At 41.8% G+C, this 24627-nt stretch overlaps 1 protein-coding gene across 3 annotated transcripts in view; it reads right to left on the bottom strand.

Moving 5' to 3' along the window:
- Positions 1 to 974: 974 nt before the first annotated feature.
- The window catches only part of LOC111139049 (formin 1), a 372768-nt gene continuing 349115 nt past the window's right edge, over positions 975 to 24627 (bottom strand). For all 3 annotated transcript variants that reach the window (XM_022491166.1, XM_022491174.1, XM_022491184.1), the window contains 2 exons: positions 4022 to 4106; positions 975 to 1593 (listed from right to left, as the gene is read on the bottom strand). In XM_022491166.1, the coding sequence (XP_022346874.1) occupies positions 1549 to 1593; positions 4022 to 4106 (130 nt within the window). In that variant the 3' untranslated portion in view covers positions 975 to 1548. The remainder of the gene's footprint in view (positions 1594 to 4021; positions 4107 to 24627) is intronic.

Genomic DNA, 24627 nt, shown 5'->3' with positions numbered 1-24627 from the left:
GGGGGGGGGGGGGGGGGGGGGGGGGGGGGGGGGGGGGGGGACACTCAGGTACCTGGCAAATTGAGAGGTTCTGGGAAGAGGCTGGGATCAGGGGCAAGGCTGCACATGGCAGCCCCATCAGGAAGGGTTTTAAGGTTCTCACCCACCTCTAGACTGCTATCCACCAACTGGAGAAGGCTTGGACCTCTTTCCCTTCAAGACCAAAAATGTATAGTCTTTGATCCTATTCTCAATTCACCCCCAGTCCTCTCTCTTCTCATTCTACAAGATAGATTCAAAGAGAGGTGGCTTTAGGAAAAAAATGTCAAGGGGGAAGTCCTAGGTGGTTTCCCTCGTGATTCAAGGGGCAGCAGTCATATGGGCTCCAGAGTCAGAAAAAGCTGCCTGTCTTTGATATTCCACTCAAAGCTTAATATTAATATAATCACATTTTCATTTTGATGTAAAGAACCTTTTTTATGCTCTTAATTTTTTCAACATCAAAGACTCCTGCTTCACCCTAGGTCACATCCCTGTCAGTCAAGGTCATGATGAAAAGCTGCTAGTAGCATTTGCTCTTCTGTCTGGAAACTGCCTCCTGAGGTTGGTGGGAATGGTATAGATCACACAATCCCAGAACAAGATGCAGAGCTTTGATAAAAGTCAACATGGACTTACCTATTCACAAACATCCTGAAGTGCAAAATGAGCTATGGCTAGATCACTTGCCCAAGCAGGTACTTTGACCTCCTGGCCTGTGCTGGCTTGGGTATCACTGTTTATTCCAGGAATAAGGGTACAGAATTTCTGTGGCAAGGAAACCACAATAAAAACATAAAACACATAAAAACAAAAGAATGGGTCTTGCTTAATAGCTGATGTTAACTCCCTGTACAGTAATTTCTTCTCTAGGATGAAGTTTATGGCTATTTAACTCCCTTTCTACCCATGTATAATTCCATTTTCTGTCTTTTTCATTATATGAGCAACAACAAAACAACAACAACAAAATAACCATTTCTCTCATCTGGAAAATACATAGTCTTGGATGTCTTAAAAAATAGTTTTGGTAGGTTTCAACATTTTTGGTGAGAAAGAAGTTGTAGGATCTTGCCACAACAGGATCAAAGTTAAGATCGATAGTCACACCAGCAGTGTGGAAAGACCAAGGCTTGAATCCTCTCAAGGCAATTGTCATAAAAGATCTTTCTCCTTTCACAAGTTTATATACTTGGATTAGAAAGCTTGAAATCTCCACTTTTAAAAACATTTGGAAAATATGGGTATTTTTTTCTGGTCTTGTAATGGCATCATTTTGGACCTCTACAAGAAACAATGATCAAATACACCTGTAGTGTTCCCTTAAACAGTTTTTCATTGTTCCTGTGGCTTAACAAAGGACTCCCTTAAGAAGGCACGGGGTGCTCACCGCAATGACCTCAGAAAGAGATGAGCAAAACAAACGTTTGGTGACATATCTTGCTTCAAGAACTTTCTGCCGCACTAGTGTTGCAAAGGACGATACAAGAAAATGCTTGCTTGCTGCCGTCATTCTCACATGGCTCTGTATTAGTTAGTGGTCACACTGGCTTCCTTCTGACGCAATCTTTCTTTCTGTTGTTTAAGGAAAAAATAGTTTATCATCATTCCGTGTTCTAAATTTTCATCTTTCTCAAACTTTGAAAAATTTCTCCAAGTTTTGGTCTAGAATGATGGGTAGAGTTGGACTCAAGGCTCTAGAAATGAGAGTCATTTCATCCTTCTTTTCTGAAATCCTGTTACCTGCTCCTCCCAATCTATTCCCCTTACTTGCTAAAAGCAAACAACAAAACCAGCTCATCAATCAATGACACCCATCTAAAACACTGACCTTTACCATGGGCGGCTGGTCTGTTCGCTTCCTCTGTGACAAAGATCCTAACTTTGCAGCATTACTCAAAGATTCCTTCTACCCCCATGCTCAGTCTACTAATGGAATTAGGAAATGCTTAAGAAATAGTTTCTGGGGAATCTAAATAGGAAAAAAATCACTGTTTCCCCAATCGAATACATCTGCATATGGTCAAGATGGTGGGACTGAACAAGGGCGATGCAAAATGGAAGAGGAGCAGACGTAATCCATGCGGGATGGAGAAAACTTCCGTTTTGCCATGATGTTCTGCTCTGCTCTCCCTGAGCTTCCTGCCCAGTGACAACCTTCTGAAGATGAAGGTCATGAAGGTCTGCTGGCAAAATATATATACAGATAAGAATACAAAATAGAAATGAGGATCCTCACCGTTTCTAGGACTTTAGAGGAATAAAATATTTAGCATACTAAGAATGGGTGTATCTGCTCTTTGGGAGGGCACATAAAAGGCTAAAAAAAGAAATGGAAGAGGTATATTCCTTTGCACAGAGATCTTTGTAAACAGATCCTCAGCTGCTTGTCATCTATGAGATGTGATACACTGAGCTACTAGGGTGGCCTACATATAATCATCAAGTCGATGATTTCTAAACACCCATCCTGAGTCTGGATCCCATCTCTGACTTGTGAACTTGAATCAGGAATCAGTTTCCAAGCTCTTCCCAAATTCCCAAATAAACAACAACAAAATAAACCACCCTAACAAGTTGAGGATTGCAACTGGGAGCTAGCTCACTGTGGAGGTCACCTATTTAAAAAAAAAAAAGTCACAGTAACCCCACTGTTTCCTCTTTGTCTCCAGGGCTGAATTCATTCTGCGCCCCTGGAAATAAGATTTGGCTGCAAAAGTTAGGATAGAGGCCCAAGTAAGGGGGCTGGGGGAAAGGAGTGTAGGCTGACCAACGAGGAAGACAAAACTCAGGGTGGAAGCCATTGTCACCGAAAATCGTACAAGTGAATGTACTGGACACACCGCCAAAGGGGCACAGAGGATGGGTCCATTCAGGAGCTGTGCACACTAACCGCAGCTTTCCCTGCTCCAGCTGTAGGACACCGACTTCTCCACACTTCACTCAACATTCATTTAGCTGCTGAGGGGGCTGTTCTGAGTGAGAGACACCCCAGCCAATCAACAGAAAAAAAAAAAAAATCTCACTTCACTACTTAAACTTCATTTAGATGGTCAGAAGGTTGAAAGTAGCTGGCAAATGGTCCTCAAAACTCAAAAGGATAAGAATAAATAGCTGTGGGACACCAGGGCACAGGGGAGGTAGGGTCTGAAAATCAGCTGAGGAGAGCGAAGGCCCCCTTATCACTCACTGCTGTTCTCCAGGGCAGGGCCAACTAATTCTGCCAAAATTTGTAATAACGAAAAACAGCCAACATTTTTAAGTTCTTATTATATGCCACTTTCTATTTCTCTCCATTTCCTCAAAATAATCCTAAAGTAAAGGTGGTATTATTTCTCTCATTTCCCAAAAGAAGCAAAGTAATTTTACGAAGGTTTTACAACTAGTAAGTGGCTAAGCTGGGATCTGAACCCCAACATCTTGGGTTCCTAACCATTTAGCTCTACTATTGTCTCTAATGTATAGGTAGAGCTTCACTGTGAACCTTCCCAATGGGAAGGTGAAGGACAACTTCCCCTTTCGGGTGCAAAGGCCAACTAGTCTCTAAGTGTCCAGCTCCTGGAGAGACATCAGGAGACCAAGAGCCTGGGCTTGGTTTCTGTTACTCATTTTTGAAGTGATCCTAGGTAGGCTGTATCTTTCTGCATCTGGGTTTTCCCAGTTATCTAAAGAGTATAATCTCTACCCCTTTCTTAAATGCTCAACCAGGTAGGGAGAAAGGTGCTCTGAGATAAGCAGATGCCGGTCTGGGGTGTGGAAGGGTGTGACATGGCAAGTGACTAAATTTGCCTGATCAGGAAATGATCTGTGTTGGGTTTGCTGGGAGAACGCAGGAAGTCCAGGAAGTCGGGTTTTGTTCCTCACTCCCTTTTTACCTAGGCTACTCTGAGAATCTGGATACTACTCATTCCTCTGAGTTTTATCCTTTAAATTCAGACACACTCCCAGATGCACCTCAGTTATAATGAAAAATCTTGAGGTTATGTTGAAACATGTGTCTCACCAGACTAGCCGTGGGATTGATTTTCTTTGTCTCCACTTTCTTCTCTGATGTCAGCTTGCTGACTGATTCCTGAGCCATTTTCAATCTGAAATTGAAACGGAGTGGGGAGGGGAGAGAAGCAGCAGAGAAAGAGAGAGAGAGAGAGAGGAAGAGGCCAGGTTAAACAGTACCCAAATGCTTTTGAATTAACCAACTGGCAGTGCGGAAATACAATGTATGTGCCTTTAAGTGATCAAATTTGAACTCTAATCAGGTGTGAAGGCATAATTTCTAGGTTATCAAAACTGAATTTCCTTTGCTGACTGAGGGACTCCCCTAGATGACCTCAGGTGACCAACGCAGGAGCTTCTTCCGATCTATGGAATGCTACGTGCCCTTGCTTTAGTCTCAGTGAACACTTAAAGCTCTCTGGCTTGTGATCCACTCAGCAGATAATAGAGAGACAATTTTGAAAATGGAGCTTTGAGGAAGCATATGAAAACTACAAATATTAAAATACGCTGATTCATATCAATAGAGTGAAAAGACATCCCACAAGATGGGAGACAATCTTTGTAAATCATATGTCCGATATGGGATGTGTATTCAGAACATGGGAAGAACTCTCATAACTCAAATCAAAAGACAAACTGCCCAATGAAAAAATGGGCCAAAGATGACATACAGAAGGCTAATAAGCCTATTAAAGATGCCCAACCTCGGGGCACCTGGGTGGCTAAGTAGGTTAAGCCTCTGCCTTCGGCTCAGGTCACGATCTTAGGGTCCTGGGATCGAGTCCCACATCGGGCTCTCTGCTCAACGGGGAGCTTGCTTCCCCCTCCTCCTCTGCCTGCCTCTCTGCCTACTTGTGATCTCTCTCTCTGTCAAATAAATAAATAAAAAATATTTTTAAAAAAATGCCCAACCTCATCAGTCATGAAGTCAATACTCATTTAAGCTGCAAGATGACACTACGTAGCATGGCTGAAACTAAAAAGAAAGATAGTAACAAGTGTTGCAGGTACAGATGTGGGTGAAACTGGAACCCTCATACCTTGCTTAGGGGATTATATAAAATGGTATAGTTACTTTAGCAGTGTCTCAAAACATTAAGCACAGCTATCATATGACCCAGCAATTCCATGGCTAGTTCTATAAATATATAGGCATATCCAAGAAAATGAAAATATACAGTCATACCAAAGTTTTCATAGAGGTTTACAGCAACATTATTCATAACTGCCAAGAGAAGGAACAATGGCAATGGATAAACTAAATGTGGTCTATCCGCACAGTGGAATATTACTGGGCCGTGAAAAAGAACAAAGAGCTGATACACGCTACAGCATGGAAGAAAATTTACATAAGATTTTCATGAAAATACATGAAAATCTACACAAGATTGCGTTGCTAAGAACTGTCCAGAATAGGCAAATCTACAGAGATTGAATAGGGGGCTGGGGTGAGGGGGGAATGACTGCTAATGGGTAGAGGGGTTTCTTCTAGAATTGGGTAGCGATGATGGTGGCACATCCTGGTGAAACCACTGAGTTGTACACTTTAAAAGGGCACACTTCATAGTATATGAATTATAGTATCAGATTTGCACATCCAATAGTTAGACAATATCAACTCTTCTTGAGGTTATGGGGAAATGGAACGGAACAGTTCATTATGGAGGAGTGTAGATTGGCAGAGCTGGCTTTGGCAATATCAGGTGCCACCGAGAAAATTCACACTTTATGGGCCATCAGTTCCTCTTCTAGGGAGAAAACCAAAAGAAACCTACATACGCAGACACAGGGCGTTCTCTGGGGCAATATATGCAATAACAGAAAATTGGAAGCAACCTAATGATTATGATCCTTAGAATAATGCATAGATGACAATAGCAAATAATACCAGCCAACATTTATTGGGTGCTTACTCAGTGCCAGGCACGGTTCAGTCTGCTTTATTTGAGTTCAACCATTTAATTCTCACCCAGCCTGGTGAGATGGAAAGTTTCGATATTGGTATTTTCCGGGTCCTAACCCCCTTACAGTGCTGCTTATATACTATACTCATTTAATGGAATATGGTATAACTGTGAAAAGGAATGAACTAGATTTATAAACCCAACAATTACAAATACCAGAAACCTGGTATTGAGAGACGGAAGAATTCTATAGAATGATACATTGAAGAGGCCATCTAGTATGGTGGTCAAGAGTTCGGGCTCCAGAGCCTGATGGTGGGATTAATTCTTAGCCCCACCACTTATGGGCTGTGGGACCCTTGGCAAGTAACCTTTAATAATAATCATGCTACTCCATGGAGTCATTGAAAGGACAGAGACTATCTCTACCTCAGCTCCAGGCACAGTTTAATCACCTACTGTAGGTTTCCTACTGTTGTTACTGGGCATGTGGAACATATATAAACAGTATTCACAAAACAATATTGTTCATGGACGAGTGCAAGTTGTATAAACACACATAAAAACACCTACCTATATTTATGTAGAGACTGGAAAGATACTCACTAGTTTCATGATAGAGCTTATCATTAGAAAAATGGAAGTAGAGAATGAATGGGGTCAAACAGAATTTCACTTTTACCTATAATACTTATTTTTTTATTATAAAATATTGAATATGTAGCAGAATGTTAACGGTTAATTCTAAGTGGTGGCACTATGTATGTGTTACATTACCCTCTGTACATTTATTTTCAAATTTTTTTTCAAAAATACTTTCAAATGGGATTGGGAGGGAGACAAACCATAAGTGACTCTTAATCTCACAAAACAAACTGAGGGTTAATGGGGGGAGGGGGGTTGGGGGGGTGGGATTATGGACATTGGGGAGGGTATGTGCTATGGTGAGTGCTGTGAAGTGTGTAAACTTGGCGATTCACAGACCTGTACCCCTGGGGATAAAAATATATGTTTATAAAAAATAAAATTAAAAAAAAAACTTTCAAAATATTAAAGATCCAGCAACCCAGACCTTAAACAACAACAACAACAACAACAACAACACACTTTTGCTTTAGGGTCTCAAATGAAAATCTTTTGCCCAATATCAATCATATACTTGCTTAATATCGAAGAAGTAGTTGAGTGCCTTACTTCTTCACTTAGCTAATTTTACCCAATTTACTTAAAACCCATGTTTAGTAATCCAATCTCCCTGCCCACATGCACAAGTTACAATGAATTCAACATGCTGACTTGCATATCAGAAACAAAATAAAAATGAGACAAAGATGAGTAATGATTTATATAACCTAAGAAATACATCTTCAGAGCTGCCTGGAGAATGGGCGCTTCTCAACACTGACACAGGTCTGAGTGTATACACCACTCAATGTTTCTAGACATTTCCATTTGCAGCAATCACCATGACTATACTCGCACAAGAAGGGAATGCACCCAAAGGATCCAATCCAGGTCAGACAACACTGGACCCTCTGACTATTGAGGGATTTGCAAACCAAGATGATGGTGCAGTAGATGAGACTACAGTTTGCAGAATCACCTCTTCTTGGCTTCTCTCCAGCAAGATGTGTTTTCAAAAAACATACCTGTCAGTGACTGTTCAATCCCAATTCCAATGAAATGGTCTGGAGTTACTATTTCCCTCCAGACCTCCTTATTTTTAGGGAGTTTTTGGTCGGGGGTCATCTTTAGCTTCAGTAGTTCCTTTTCCCCTAAGAATTCTGGTCTCTCATTTCGAAGTTGGTCGTAGACCGTGCTCCTGCTCAGCACTGCCTTTCTTGGATTCTCACATCCCTTGGCAGCCCTGGTGCCACTCTCCTTGTTCTCTGCATGTCAGAGTGAGGCCAGTGGTTGGGGATGTGGAGGGAGAGGGGAGGGGAGCCAACCTAAGGTCCTGTTTCCACAGCAAACCTTTTGCTACTGGTCAGTGATGGCTTTGCAGACTACAGACAGTCACAGACACCCCAGAGTTGCCAGGACAGCTCTGATCCCAGGGACTCCACCCTGCTCTTCTTCAAACTTTCTCCTTCCATTTTATCATCTCCCTTTCACAGGGTGCTCTTAGAAGGCACAGCAGGTGGGGAGAAGGTACAGCTTGGTGGGACCAAGTTTCAGCATCAGTTAAGACTTGATTCTAACTCTTGCCAGTTATTAGAAGATTTGGAGCAACTTAGTCAACTTTTCTAAATTTCAGTTTTCCTATTTATAAAATGGAGGTTAATGTCAACCACAAGGTATTACAAGGAAGATTAAATGAATTAATATATACAAAATGGTTAGTATACCAGGTGTGTAGCAAGTGGTCAATAAGGAGTAACCATTATGGAATCTTCCATCGCAGAGGTAAAGAACTCCTTAAGAATGCATGACAAGAGTTTCTGACAACAAATAGAGTAAGTGGGGCTATTAGCAAAGTACTCTCTTGCAGGAATATCATTAAGATGTGTCCTGAAAGCAAACCGGAGAATTCACTTTAATTTTTCAATTCTGAACACAGATTCTAAAAGTCCCATCTAGGGACGCCTGGGTGGTGGCTCAGTCAGTTGAGTGTCTGCCTTTGGTTCAGGTCATGATTCCAGAGTCCTGGGATCAATCTCACATTGGGCTCCCTGCTCAGTGGGAAGCCTGCTTCTCCCTCTGCCTGCCGCTCCCCCTTCTTATGCTCTCTCTCTGAGACAAAAAAATAAACAAAATCTTAAAAAAAAAAAGTAGAAGCTATATCTAGAAGATGAACTTTGGTATAGGTATGGCAAAATATCTCAACCAAGTAAAATAAGAGAAGCTTCAGGCATACCTTGGAGACATTGTGGGTTTAGTTCCACGCCACTGTAATAAAGCCAATATTGCAATAAAGAGAGTCAAATGGGTTTTTTGGTTTCACAGTGCATATAAAAGTTATATTTATACTATATTGTAGTCTACTGAGTGATAATGTTATGTCTAAAAAATATACATACCTTATTTAAAAAATACCTTACTGCTAAAACATGCTAACCATCATCTGAGCTTTTGGAGAGTTGTAATCTTTGTGTTGGTAGAGGGTCTTGCCTAGATGTTCATGGCTACTGACTGACCAGGGTTAAGGTCGCTATGGCAATTTCTTACAATAAGACAGCTGTAAAGTTGGGCTCATCAGTTGACTCTTCCTTTCGTGAATGGTTTCTCTGCAGTATGAGATGCTGTTTGGTAGCATTTTATCCACAGTAGAATTTCTTCCAAAATTAAGAGTCAGTCCTCCCGGGGCACTGGGGTAGCTCAGTGGGTTAGAGCCTCTGCCTTCAGCTCAGGTCATGATCCCAGGGTCCTGGGATCGAGTCCCACATCGGGCTCTCTGCTCAGCGGGGAGTCTGCTTCCCTTCCTCTCTCTCTGCCTGCCTCTCTGCCTACTTGTGATCCCTCTCTCTCTGTCAAATAAGTAAATAAAATCTTTAATTAAAAAAAAAAGAGTCAATCCTCCCAAATCCTGCTGCTGTTTTACCAACTAAGGTTATGTAATTTTCTAAATCCTTAGTTGTCATTTCATCAGTCTTCACATAATTTTCCTCAAAAGTTGTTTCCATCTCAGAAAATACTTTCTTTGTTCATTCATAAGAAGCAACTCCTCATCCATTAAAACTTCATCATAAGATTGCAGCAATTCGGTCATATTGGTCATATCTCCAGGCTCCACTTCTAATTCTTAATCTCTTGCTCTTTCTAACACATCTGCACTTACTCCCTCCACTGAAGTCTTGGACTCTCAAAGTCATTCATGAGGATTGGAATCCACTTCCCCCAAACTCCTGTTAATGTTGGTATTCTGCCCTGTTCTCATGAGTCCCTAATGTTCTTCATGGCATCTAGAATGGTGAATCCTTTTCAGAAGGTTTTCAACTCACTTTGCCCAGATCCACAGAGGAATCACTAACTGTGGCAGCTATAGTCTCACAGAATGTATTTCTTAAATGACAAGACTTGAAAATCAAAACTGCTCCTTGATCCATGGGCTCCAGAACGGATACTGTGTTCACAGGCATGAAAACAACATTCTTCTTGTTGTACCTCTCCAACAGAGTTCTTGGGTGACCAGCTGCATTGTCAATGAGCCGTCATATTTTGAAAGGAATCTTCTTTCTGAACAGTAGGTCTCAACAGCAGGCATAAAATCTTCAGTAAACCATGCTATAAACAGATGTGCCACCATCCAAGCTTTGTTGTTCCATTTATGGACTACAGGTAGAGTAGATATAGTATAATTCTTAAAGGTCCTAGGGTTTTCAGAATGTTAGGTGAACACTGGCTTTAACTTAAGGTCACCAGTGGCATTGGCCCCCAATAAGAGAGTCCATTTCTCTTTAGAAAAAGCTTTGAAGCAAGACATTGACTTCCCCTCTTAAGCTATGAGAGTCCTAGATGGCATGTTTTTCCAACAGAAGACTGCTTTCTCTACACTGAAAATTTCTTGTTTTATGTAGCCATCTGTAGTGATGCTCTTAGCCGGCTCTCCTAGGTAATTTGCTCTACCTTCCACATCAGCACTTACTGTTTCGCCCTGTACTTTCATGTTAGGGAGATGGTCTCTTACCTGCAACCTCATGAACAAAATCTTTCAGCCCTCATAGAATTGAAGAGATTTAGGGTCTTGCCCTGGATTAGGCTTTGATGTAGGGAATGTTGTGACTGGTTTGATCTTCTGTCCACACCGCTCAGACTTTCTCCGTATCAGCAATAAGGCTATTTCCCTTTCTTAATAATCACATGTTCACTGGGGAGTACTTTTAATTTCCTTCAAGAACTTTTCCTTTGCATTCACAGCTTAGCTGTTTGGCGTAAGAGGCCTAGCTTTTGGCCTGCCTTGGCTTTTGACATGCCTTCTTCAGCTAAGCTTAATCATTTCAAGCTTTTGATTTAAAGTGAGAGATGCCTATGTGACTCTTCCTTTTACTTGAACACTTAGATGCCATTGTGGGGTTATTAATTAGCCTAATTTCAATGTTGTTGTGTCTTAGGGAGTAGGGAGGCCTGAGGTGAGAGAGGGAGACGGGGGAACGGCTGTTTGGTGAAGTAGTCAGAGCACACACAACATTTATTAAGTTCACCATCTAATATGGGCGTGGCCTATGGCATCCACAACAGTTACAATAGTAACATCAAGAGCACTGATTACAGACCACCATAACAAATAGAATAGAAATGAAAAAGTTTGAAACGTGAGAATTACCAAAATGTGACACCAGAGACGTGAAGTGAGCAAATATTGTTGGGAAAATGGTGCCCACAGACTTGCTATCATGGTGCGGGTTGTCATGAACCCTTGCTTTGTGAAAACACAGTGTGTGTGAGGGACAGTGAAGTACAGCACAATAAAACAAGGTGTGCTTGTGTTAAAACTTCAAGATAAAGGCTGCATGTGTTCCCCTACATTTCTTTTTAAACTTCCTAAGGTAACACAATAAATAAAAATTAAATTTCAAATATTATACAACTTCTGAGTAAGCATATTTTTTCATATTTACTTTCTTTTTCTGATCACCAAAATATTTGTTCCTTATAGAAAAATACATTCAAAAATTGTATTTTCAGAGTCCAGAGTACAAAAAATTGTATTTTCAATCTACTATATATTTAAAAAGATAAAGTTAGGCTCACTGGAAGGTTTAATATTTTTCTGAGATTACTTAATATGCCAAGACATAATTGGACCAGATCATGAAAATCATCACAGGCGAAGTTCTCAGCAAGGCTGGAGGTACCCGAGGGTAGGGAGGGTAGCTATATTTTATTGCAGTGACCCTAACCCTTGCTATGGTACCTGGTATGCATATAAGTGTCATAAATGAATGGAAGCCTATAGAACAAAACTGGAAAAAAAAATCCTTTACTTTTCCCAAACTCCACTCCCTTGGTTTTCTTGAAAACGCTGAGCCCATGAGACTAGGCAGGCATTGTATCCCATTCAGTGACATGGGGCCACCTGGTTCGATGCTCTGCTGGCACTGGTTTGAAATTCTGAGTTTTTCAACAAGGGGCTCCACAAATTATGCAGTTGGTCCTGCCTAAGACTTTCTAGGACACTTAAAGTCATTTCATTAACAAAGTAGAATATTTTTCAACCTTTTTTCCCCAGGGCACATTTTTACATAAAGAAAGTAATATTTGGAAAAAAAAAAAGTAATATTTGGTTGGAGAGGGTTGATACCTCCCCTCGAGGGATCCCTCATCTCACTGCGTTGTGAATGTTTTCATGCACCCTCTCCCCACTTTTACACGGAATTGGAGCTTCTCTAAAGTTCCAGTTGGACGTCACTGCCTGTCTTTCCTCAGCATTTGGCATGGTGCCTGGTATATAGTAAGTGATGAATAAATACAGAGTAAGAGCATGACTGAGTGAGTAATCTCTGAACTGTAAATGATCTGGCCCAAGCAGGTCGGGGGAAAATACTTAAGTCCGTTAAGGCCCACTGAAACAGAAAGTCCCTTCATCGCACCTGAAAAGCACATGGTCGCTGCTTCAGGCTGATCCTACCAGCAGCTTCTCACTAGGTTTGCTCTAGGTCCTGGGCTTTACAGCCCACATCACTTTCAGAGGGCAAGGGGTTTGCCAGCTGCTTTTGTATCATACTCTGATAGGGAATAAGCACTTCAGTGTCCCGACAGTGTGGCCATGTTACGTACTATGGGACGACAGCGCGTATAGGTCGGACTTCAAAACTGCTCTGACCGGGTGAGTCAGTCCGTCCGTCTGTCAGACAGTCTCCAAAGCCTGTGGGCACAGTGTGCTATTCCTACGGAAGAAGCCACAGGAGCTGCTGCTGGGGAGCCCATGAAAGGGACTCTGGGTCAGTGTCTTGGAAGTTATGTGCGCAGAGATTGCAAAATGGGGGTCTGCCCTGTGATCGACTTGGGAGGACTTTAATAGACTTAGATGCCGGAGGCTGACACGGGAATTCCGCCGCTGACATTTGCACGCATAGTGGCTTCACATAAAAAGTTAGCGTTCTGACCTCTCACACGATTGCAAGGGGACGGCAACATCGAGTGACATTTCTGCATGGCAGCCTCTGTTTCTGGTACTTCCCATCACCCCTTGGCGTCCGGTGGTCCTGGGGGTCAGGTGGGGCCATCGATCAGCTTGTCCGCACACATGTCTTTCTCACATGCAGGGCAAGTCTCTCATTGTTGTTGCCTGCCTGAACTCTCCAAGCGTCCACATTTTGGCTGAGCGGCTTGCTGGAAGGCTAGTGGGACAATCTGGGAGTGAACGGATGAGAGCCCAGACCACCAAAATAGTCTTCTAATGGATCTATTTCCTTCCCTCCATCCCGCTGATAAGCATGGTCTCAATCAGTAATGTGTGACCCTGAGAATGCCACTTCCCTTCTAGAAAACTTTCAGTGATTCTCAATCAACTAGAGCTGGGGTTAGCAAAGGTTTTCTGCAATGGGCCAGAGTAAATATTTTAAGTGTTTTTTTGTTTTGTTCTGTTTTTTTTTTGTTTTTGTTTTTTTTTTTTTTTGGTAGGACAAGTTATTTTATTTTTCTTTACTATCTGAATTGCAGCTGTATCCCAGACAATTCCAATATAGATCATTTGGGCTATCCAGGTTCTGTATTTAAGATCTATAAATATCATCAAGTTGTTGATTTTAAGGGTATCCTGTCTTAAAAATAGAGGCCATCCGGTTTTAAGGTTGATCTATAAAATGGAAAATAATGCAGACCAGTTAAGATCCTTTTACAATAGCTAGAAGATTGTGAGTGGGAATTAAAACTGATTTTCTATAGTTTTTCCCTAAGTATTATTATTATTATTATTATTTTATTATTTATTATCTTTACTATGCTACATGAATTTCAGGTGTACAGCATAGTGTTTTCACATCTCTATAAATTATACCGTTCCCCCACCCCTCGCAAGTATAGCTACCATCTGCCATCATAGGACGCGATCACGAAGCATTGACTGTATTCCTTATGCTGTGCCTTTTATTCCTGTGACCTCTTCACTTCCTAACTGGAAGCTTGTATCCCTCTCTCCCCTTCACTCATTTTACCCATCCCCCCATTCCCTCTCCCCTTTTGGGCTGTATGATCTCTGTGACTCCTCAACTCTGCTGATGTGGTATGGAAGGAACCACAAAAAATATACATGAATGAACAGCCGTGCAATGCTGTGTCCTCACAAACCTTACTCACAAAAACCGGTAGTGCGCCGAATTTGGCCCACAGGCCACAGTTTGCTAAACCCTGAACTACCACAGAGGATTCAAATTCCCTACACTGGCAATCAAAGTCACCCTGTTCTAAACTTCAGTTTGCTTGTCTGTCTTAATGTTTTCAGACGCAGATCTGGTTTTACATGGTCCTTGGACAATCACTTCACCCTCTGAGCCTCAGCTCTGTTAAAAGTGAGAATAGCACCCGTGCTTCCCACCACGTGCTGTATACAATCACTTATCAAATACCCTTTCCTTCCCCTCTCTCATGTGCTCCCGCTCCCAGGCAAACTACTCACTGCTCCTCACAGCAAGCTTTTCTCCCCTTGGCATGTTGCTCTTACTGGTCCCCTGATGGCTTTCTTACTCATTTCCATGAGTTCAAATTCTTCCCATTCTTGTGCTCTCAGCTTAAGTGCCAAAGTCATGAAAGCTTCCTTCATCTCTCTTAGGCAGAAGTAATTGCTCTTTTCTCAAGTGAAAGAGCACTTTGCATCTCTCTTCAGGCACTTAAGGACTTTTCATCTTAGGACTGTATAGGTGTCTGATTTCCCTCAAACCGCGGGAGCTACTTGAGGACAATGGTCATGCTTTGTGCCTATCTGGGTCTCCTCCCTCTTCCTTCATCAAGCGCTCTGCCGCTCACAAGTCAGTTGTTAGCAAATATCTACATGACAAATGATTGGCATTGGTAGTCCCCCTCCCCCACCTTGAACAAGTCTAAATAGTAAATACCCAGAGTTGTAGAATAATTAGCTTTTACATTTATCCTGGGGAGGTGGTGGTGGTTAAAACATTGAAAATCTTGTTTTAGTTACTGATGAGCTGATTGAGTCCTGAATAAGCAAAAAGAAATGGTGTTCAAGGCCACCCAAATGTGCTAAATATTTATACATGTCAACTTATGTATACATTCCAGGATTCCTAAAAGTATCCACATGACATCACCCAAAAGAAGACTGAGGTTCAGAGAGGTTGATACAACTTTCTCTGAGCCTGAAATTGGCTTCTCTCTCTTAGGAGGTAAGAGCTTTTCTGCTGAGTTATAGAGAAGTAGTTAGACAGTTGCCAGCCACAGGTATGCTCCATCTCCCCCTTAGCTCCTTGCATATGGACTTGCTTTTGGTGCTGGCCCAGGTGTTGGTTCTATTTTTGTTTCTGGTCTAAATATTTCCTCTAGAAAATCAAACATAGTTGCTCATGATTACTCACAGACAAATATCTAGACTTGATTTCCAAGTTCCATGGTACTGCCTTCCCAAAGGAAAAAAAAAATCTGAAGTATAGGGAGAAAATCAGACAAAGAAGATAGAAAAGGAAAATAACTATGCTCAATTCATAAATGCCTTGGTAAAACTGACTACTGAAACCCCTAGCTTTTCTTCTTTCTCATTATAAGGAATCCCTACTGCATTACGGAGGGTCCTGGTAAATTTCAAGTACTGCCAAAACTATGGAGGAAAGAGGACAGTGTGAGATGGGGCTGGGACTCATGTCTTCTGAAGTTCCTGCTTAGTCCTTACTCTATAGATGCTATCTGCAACCTTGGTTTCACATTAGAACTATCTGGAGAAGGAAGTCCGCTTCTGCTTAGAATGTAGAAGTGGCACAGAACATCATTCCCTTCTATCATTGAAAAGAGATGGATAATCTACAAAATCATACTTTTTTTCCCCACCCATCAGAGACCTCGGGTCATAAGGTAGCTAAGTGAAATACAAAGAGTGACATGCCTTTCCATTCACAGGCTTGTTCCCCACTATCGCAAACTCATTTTCTGGGAGAGTTTATACTGGGTATATGTTAAACGCTTTCTACAGGCTGATTTATATGTCCACAGCTAAATCAAACCAAGTCAGGACCCAGCCGTTGATGAGACTGAAGGAGGACAACTCCTTTATTCTTTTGACATCCAGCATTTCATAGGTTCATAGTACACAAGGCAGAAAATATTGAAATCATGATGCTGTTTACAGTAACAGAAGTGTTTTCATTCATGATGAGAGGAATTGAGTACACCAGCCGGTCAAGAGCTCAGACAGAGACCCAGGAGGTGGGCTGTTTTATATTCATTGTCACTATGGGAAGACCAATACTTGAAAGCAGTGTTTTCCAACTGTTTTCTTTTCTTTTAAAGATTTTATTTATTTGACAGAGAGAGAGAGAGAGAGATCACAAGTAGGCATAGAGGCAGGCAGAGAGAGAGGGGAGGAAGCAGGCTCCCTGCGGAGCAGAGAGCCCAATGCGGGGCTTGATCCCAGGACCCTGAGATCATGACCCGAGCTGAAGGCAGAGGCTTTAACCCACTGAGCCACCCAGGCGCCCCTCCAACTGTTTTCTTAAGAGCCTTAACATTCAGCAAAGACACCTCAGGGAGAGGAGGGAGAAATAGGTGATCCTCTAGATCCCAGCATCTACAAACCCCGCCTCAGCTAGAAAAGCTTCATTTTTTCTATTTTGTATATTGGGGTCTCATGTATGTTTTCAATTGGACAAAAAGAACTCAATCTAAAGAAAAAAGAATTAGAAAACCCCAGTGTATGGACTTCAGTGAAACCCATCAAAACCTCTAGGGGGAAAGAGAAAAAAAATAAACAACCCTTCTCTCCAGGAGAATGAGAAGTCTTCTTCCTAAAGAACGGTCCAGGGACATCTCGGACCTGGGCAACAGATTAAGAGGACAACAGACTGAGAGGCCAATTCTTAGGATTGCCATAGCCTCCAGATTCCAGCTTTGGGGCTCTAATAAAATATCAAATCTTTAAATCAAAACATGGCCAGCTCTACCACTCTTCTCTGTTTGTTACTTTCCAGGTATGTTCTAAGGCGGCGAGATCAACAGTATCTGACAAATACTCAGACAAGAACTGTCGGGAAAGATCTAGTTGAGCTGAAATGGGGGGAAAAATAAGAGCCCACTGGACTACCCACTGACTTCTCTCTCATAAAGGTAGGAATTAGCTCACATTTCATTATGGTTCGTTTTTTTAATGGCCTTGCTTGGAATTTTGCTTGATCTTCCTGATTTCGGTTCTGTTCTACTCTTCAATTTCTATTTGCTTTCTTTGCTTTTAAAACCGAGAGTGAAAATGAAATGGATCCATCTAATTACACACTGCCTAATGCTCCTCCCAGTTTAATTCTGTGACTCTAATTAATGTTTTATTGTTTGTGGGTTTTTTTTTTTAAATTATCTGCTCTTTCCCATTCCAAGTAGCTGTCTGAATTGTAACAAGACTGTCAACCTATTTACTTTTGAATAACAAGTATGAGGCTAAGAGATACATACATACATATATATATATGTATATATATACATATATTACTTAAAAGATGATTTTATCATTTTGTTTTATAGTTTCAGGTATAGAATTTAATGATTCATCACTTCCATACAACACCCAGTGCTCATCACAACTGCCCTCCTTAATCCCCATCATCTATTTCCCCTATCCCCCACTCACCTCCCCTCTGGTAACCATCAGTTTATTCACTATAGTTAAGAGTCTATTTCTTGGTTTGCCTCTCTTTTTTCCCATGTTCATTTGTTTTGTTTCTTAAATTCCACATATAAGTGAAATCATATAGTGTTTGTCTTTCTCTGGCAGTCTTATTTTGCTTAGCATAATACTCTCTAGCTCCATCCACATGGTTGCAAATGGGAAGATTTCATTACTTTTTATGGCTGAGTAATATTCCACTTTACCCATTCATCAGCCACTGGGCATTTGGGCTCTTTCCATAATTTGGCTATTGTTGGTAATGCTGCTATAAACATTGGGGGGTGTGTATTCCTTTGAATCAATATTTTTGTATCCTTTGGGTAAATACCTAGTAGTGAACTGATAGATCATAGGGTAGTTTTATTTTTAACTTTTTGAGGAAACTCCATACTGTTCCAGAGTGGGTGTAGCAGTTTGCATTCCCACCAATAGTGCAAGAGGCTTCCCTTTCCTCCTCTTCCTCACCAACAGTTGCTGTTTTCCTGTGTTGTTATTTTAGCCATTCTGACAGGTGTGAGGTGATATCTCATTGTAGTTTTGATTTTTATTTCCCTGATGATGAGTGACATTGAGCATCCTTTCATGTATCTACTAGTCATCTGTATGTCTTCTTTGGGAAAATGTCTACTCATGTCTTCTGCCCCCCCCCCCCCTTTTCCCTGTCATTTTTTTTTTTTGTTTTTTTCTATTTTTTTTTTTTTTTTAAATTTTTTTTTTTTTTTTTTCTCCCCCCCCCCCCCCTTTTTAGCTGGAATGTTTGTTTTTTGGGTTAGGCCATGTATTTTTTTTAAAAAAGATTTTATTTATTTGAGAGTGAGAGAGAGCATGAGCAGGGGCAAGAGGGAGACTCTCCCACTGAGCAGGGACCCCCCACTCTGGGGGCTTGATCCCAGGGTCCTAGGATCATGACCTGAGCCGAGGGCAGACACCCAACCGACTGAGCCACCCAGGCACTTTTTTTAATGAAAAAAGTCATGTAGGCGATTAATTGGCATCTCGATATAACTGATCTCAAATCATGGTTCAGGTTGTGGTCTGCACTCCAAACGATGGGGTTAATTTTAGTGTTTAAAAAAATGAGTAAATATTGGGGCACCTGGGTGGTGCAGTCAGTTAAGCATCCAACTCTTGATTTCAGCTCAGGTCATGATCTCAGGGTTGTGGGATCCAGCCCTGCCTTGGGTTCCATGTTCAGTGCGGAGTCTGCTTGAGATTCTCTCTCCCTTTCCCTCTGTCCCTCCCACTCATACTGTCTCTCTCTCAAATAAATAAATCTTTTTAAAAAATGAGTAAATGCGTGGAGCCTGGGTGGCTAAGTGGGTTAAAGCCTCTGCCTTCGGCTCGGGTCATGATCCCAGGGTCCTGGGATTGAGCCCCGCATAGGGCTCTCTGCTCAGCAGGGAGCCTGCTTCCTCCTCTCTCTCTGCCTGCCTCTCTGCCTACTTGTGATCTCTGTCAAATAAATAAAATAATTAATTTGAAAAAAATGAGTAAATGTTCTGGAAAAGCAAAACTATGGAAATAGTAAAAGGATCAGTGGTTGCCAGGGTTTGGGAGGAGGGGAGGGTCAGTAGATGGAGCACAGATTTTTAGGGCAGTAAAAATACTCCATATGATATGATAATGAAGGATTATGTCGAATCCATAGGAAGTACATCAACAGCAAACCCTATAGTAAACAATGGACTTTGGGTGATTATAATGGGTCAATACGGGTTCATCAGTTGTAAAAATGGACCATCTGGTGAGGAATGTTGATAATGGGAGAGGCTGTGCCTGTGTGGATGCAGGGGAATTACTGGAAATCTCTGTACTTCCCATTTTGCTGTGAATATAAAAGTGTGCTAAAAAATAAAGTCTTAAAAAAATGATGACTTTTCTTAAATACAGGTTAACATTTACATGATTTGACTGGTATCTGCGATTCCTTTTTGATTACAATGAGCTATCTTAAGTTAAAAACATTTTTGGTTAAAAAAAAATGTGCCCCTGTGATGAGTGATATTGCTAATAGGGGAGACTATGCCTGGGTAGGGACAAGGGTATATGGAAAATCTCTGTACCTCTCACTTTTGCTGTAAATCTAAAACTGCATTAAAAATAGAAAATCTTGGGGCGCCTGGGTGGCTCAGTGGGTTAAGCCTCTGCCTTCGGCTCAGGTCATGATCTCAGGGTCCTGGGATTGAGCCCCGCATCGGGCTCTCTGCTCAGTGGGGAGCCTGCTTCCTCCTCTCTCTGTCTGCCTCTCTGCCTACTTGTGATCTCTGTCTGTCAAATAAATAAATAAAATCTTAAAAAAAAAAATAGAAAGTGTTTTAAACAGTGAAAACAAAAAAGTAAATGACCCCACAAAATATCATTGTTTTAAGTACCTATTGGTGATATTTGTTAGAAGTTCTCTTAAATGACAGTGACCAATTCACGTCTGCCAAGTGGAAAATATATACTCTAGTAATATTTCCAGGGCATACTTGTTAATATGTCACTCACTTTTGTTGTGTAGATGACAAGGACCAAGGAAGTGACTTCAGGAGTACAGAAGTAGAGTTTTTGCCTGTAGTGCCACCAGCTTCAAAGAGTCAGCTCTGTTAGCTATCTGGTATGGTGGGACCTAAAACATCAGTCACTGTGCATGCAAGCACATGCCTTCACTGAAGGCATTCAAAGTCCATGGCGTCGGAAGCGTCAGTGGATAAAGGGAAAGAAAAAGGAGGCACTGCAGGGAACACAGTTCATAAAATTCATGTTGGTAAAAACACGAAATCTGACCAGCTGCAATATGAACCTGTTTAAACAGACTTAATACCACTTATCACTAAAGACAGAAGGTCAGATAGTCCAGAAAGGGAACAAGGCAGGCTCTAGGCACCAATGTGTATAGAAATGGGCCTCTATGTCAGCATGACATAGGGAATACTTGAGTTCCCTAAAAAGCCAGATTAATAAAAGCTGAAGGTCCAAACCACTATCTCACCAGACATATCCTAAAATTTAAGGTTCTGTCAACCAGAATCTTTCTAACAAGTTCAAGAACTCTTCATTCTGGTGGCTGTTCTGAAATACGTGGAAGGACACAATCAACATAGGAACATGAGAAAAACATGCCTTTGTCAATGGCCTAGTAAATTCTGGCCTGGGGCCCTCTGAATAGTGGATAAAGTTTTTGTGGGATGGAGAAGGTAGGTGTTGGCACCTACGGAAGATCACACTTATTTACTTTGTAAGTTATTTATAAGTAATTTTATAAATAACTTGCCAGTCTGGTTTCCCAATGTGGGTTGGCTTTACTGATCGTTCTTAGGAACAGCTTCTTCTATAAGCAAATGATATTTTTATGGTCTCCCTTTAGGAGAAAAAGTCAGGGAAAGTGTATAAGAAGCTACAAAGATGAAATACCAACCGGCAATTCACTCCTGAGCCGTGATCTCCTTGCAGGCTTGAACACAGCAGCATCAGGCCAAGGAACAAAGAATACTACACGGTCTTTGGGGACGTGTGGAAGTGGCTGTGTTGCTTAAGAAAGCTCAATACCACAGGGTTTATGGGGCTTTGGATGGAGAAGGCAACATCTTGGTATTTTCCTCATTGTGATTACCTGCAGGATAGACATAATTGCAGGATAGAGAGCCTTAACACCACAAGACTTGTTTTTAATGTGATTTTAGAAGGACACAGCTATCAGGCTAGCCCTCCAGTCAGTGTGTGATAGCCTGGACATCAGCAGTCAGGCTCAGCAGACCCCGTAGAGTTTGCGCAGATCCCGTGATATTCTGATATTCCTCAAGTCTCTAAAAAGTACTGTCCTCAGGTTGTTTCTCAACAACCAGGGGAAAAGGGGTTATTGACCAGCTTTGGTTCTATATAAGTAAGTGTAATTGTGGAGACAAGCCAGGGGCTGTGGAAATCTCTCTCATTTCTGTCTGCTTTGACAATACTCCCTCACTAGGTATTACTGAATTCTTGGTATAACTATCACACATGGATAATATTTACGAAAGTCAATGAAATAAGTAAAGTCACTCTTCACTCTTGAAGTAAAAAACAAACAACACCAAGACCAAACTCATTAACTCCTCAATGTAAAGGGAAATTTCTTCCTCGCGGCAGCAGCCAATGAAAATACCATTGACTAGTGTATGTGGAATGTTTCCAAAGGGTAAGAAAATAAAACTCAGAGAAGAGAGCAATAGACAGTATGAAATACTGGGTAACCCCAGAATCATTTATCTTAGGCAGGCCAACAGGCCTCTATACTGGGATAGACACACACTTTTCTGTGCTCATTCTCTTTTCAGAGTCTGACTCTTGACCTTGACTACCCCTTCCCCCTCAGGCTCCCCAGGTTAGTCTTACCAGTGGCCATGGTCAGAAAGACCAGCAGGAAAGTAATACAGGTCTTTGACTTAAAAGATGGAGCTCCTTACACATTAGAATCTAGTCTCTGAAAGTTATCCTGATAAATTAGCCCATCACTTCTTAAGTTTGACAATTCCTCCCTACCTCATTCCTAAGATATTTTTCTATTTACATTGAAGGAAGTCCTCTTTGAGACCGAATTTCACCAACTACACAATCAGCCACTTCATAGTGTTTGTGGGCTATCACTTATAGTACCCAAACATACTTTGACTTCAAATGATTAATTGCAGAACAAAGGCCTCTTCCGCTTTGCAGAGCTTCTCCCCCGAGGCCAAGGGGAGTGGAAGTTGGTGGGGGGGGCCCTTGACTTGCCCTGGAATGCACGAGCAGTTAAAGCCAATCACTCTGCACTTGGTAGACGAAGCACCCCGAGCCGTCCCTGCGATGTAGGTGCAGAGTGAAAGGTAACAGCACTCTGTTTCCTCGTTCAGGGAGCGGCATCTGGGAGACAGCTTGCAAACCTGAAGCCTGCCCTGTCATTAATCTGCAGGTTTAATTGCAAGGCACAGCTAGTCTCTGGAAGACCTTTCCAATCCTGATAATGAAGACAAGCGTGTGCTTGTAGACGCCAACTCCCCCAGTTTTTGGTTTTGGAACCTATACCACCTACCAAGTCTCACCAAAATCTAGAACCGATCAGAGCCTATTTGCACAGGGTGACTGAAACAAAAAGGGTGAGGAAACAGGGAGATGGTGTGGAGCAGAGTAGCCTTTCTGGCGCCCCTCAAATCATACTACCCAGGCAGGCCCCTATTCCATCTATTCTCTGCCCAAGGCAAGTGTTGTCAGGAGTCCCACAGATAAGCAATTTAGATATATACTAGCTGAATGAAGGAGACTTACTGTGGGTTTCCATTGCTGTCTGCCAAGCCAAGGAAATAGAGTGTGGACAGATGCTCTCTCAAGTTCTTATTTGAGCTCCAAAAAGGTTGGAGGGTTGGCACAGCCATGAGTCAGTCCCAAGGATCTTCAGTTCCTTGTTTTTTTCTAGTTTTTTTTTTTTTTTTTAAGATAAATTGAAAGTAATATAGTCAAGAACAGAGAGGGTGATTGTTTTACCCTGTTGACTAATCTTTCTTGTTCTGAACATGTCTATCCTCTTGAACAAAAGCTATTAAGATTTTAGATGCTTGGGCATAAGCAACCCATATGGGATATATTTGGGGAATCCTATTACCAAAATCCAAAGAAGTAAGATGTCTCATCTATCAATAGCAGACAGCAAATCCTGTAATTAATTTCAACATGGCAAAGAAAACACAGGGATGGTTTATTTAACAAATATGCATTGAGCACCTACTATGTATAAGGAAATACAAGGTGCTAGAGAGAAAACAAAGACGTATAAGACATTGCCCTTGTCTTCTGCGGCTCATGGTTCATTCGAGGGAGAAAAATACCAATAACTAAATGAATAAAAAAGAAATCACTAATGCCAAAATTGAAGGGATGGTAACTCCCCAGAGTTGTGGTGAAAAGAAAAGTCACAGAGACTGGGGAATACTTCATGAAGGAGGCAACATGTGATTCCAAGAATGTTCTTACCCCTTTCCTCTCTAAGAAGCTTAATTCATCTGCTCTGTCAATGCTCAGCTCATTTTCTACCTAAACATCATAGGATATCAGAGTTGGAATATACCTTCAGGATCACCCAAGTCTAGCAGTTCCTAAACTTGGCTCAACATAGTAAAAACCAACACAGAATATAGTGCAGAGATGAGAGGAAGAAGCAGTTTTTCTACTTAGGGGCATTTCAGAAAGTTTCTAGGGATGCTGGTTTTGGAGGTAAATCCTTAACAAATGACTACATTTTGACCAGCACAGAATAACCGGGGACAATACGGTATAAAGAAATTATCCAATGAGAACACAAAGCAAGAATGTGCAGGTGTGAGAAACACTGAGTAGTCAGGGTGGGGACATGCAGGATAAGGCTATAGGAAATGAGGTTGGAAAGTGAATTAAGGGCAAGTGGTTTGGAGGCCCATGCTCTAATTTGGGAGAGAATATGGAGTACTTGAAAGAGTTCAAGCTTGGGGTGCCTGGGTGGCTCAGTCAGCTGAGCGTAGGGCTCTTGATTTAGGCTCAGGTCATGATCTCAAGATTGTGAGATTGAGCCCCATGTCGGGCTGCGCACTCTGCGGAAAGTCTGCATGAGACTCTCTCTCTCTCCCCCTCTCCTGCTGTCCCTCCCCGCCCATACACGGGTGCACTCTCTCTCCCTCTCTCTCAAATAAATCTTTTTTTTTTTTTTTTAATTTGACAGAGATCACAAGTAGGCAGAGAGGCAGGCAGAGAGAGAGGAGGAAGCAGGCTCCCCGCTGAGCAGAGAGCCCTATGCGGGGCTCAATCCCAGGACCCTGGGATCATGACCTGAGCCGAAGGCAGAGGCTTTAACCCACTGAGCCACCCAGGTGCCCTCAAATAAATCTTTTTTTAAAAAAGAGCTCAACTCAAGCTTTAGTGCCAAAGAAAACCTCCATTTTAATCCCCATTCCCCTAGCGCAACTGTGATACTGGTGATTGATC

The sequence above is a fragment of the Enhydra lutris genome, unplaced genomic scaffold (assembly GCF_002288905.1).
Source record: "Enhydra lutris kenyoni isolate GAN:26980312 unplaced genomic scaffold, ASM228890v2 scaffoldscaffold4, whole genome shotgun sequence".
Classification (NCBI taxonomy): Eukaryota; Metazoa; Chordata; class Mammalia; order Carnivora; family Mustelidae; genus Enhydra; species Enhydra lutris.
Note: the sequence above shows the minus strand (reverse complement) of the source record. Positions and strands in the feature narration are given on the sequence as shown.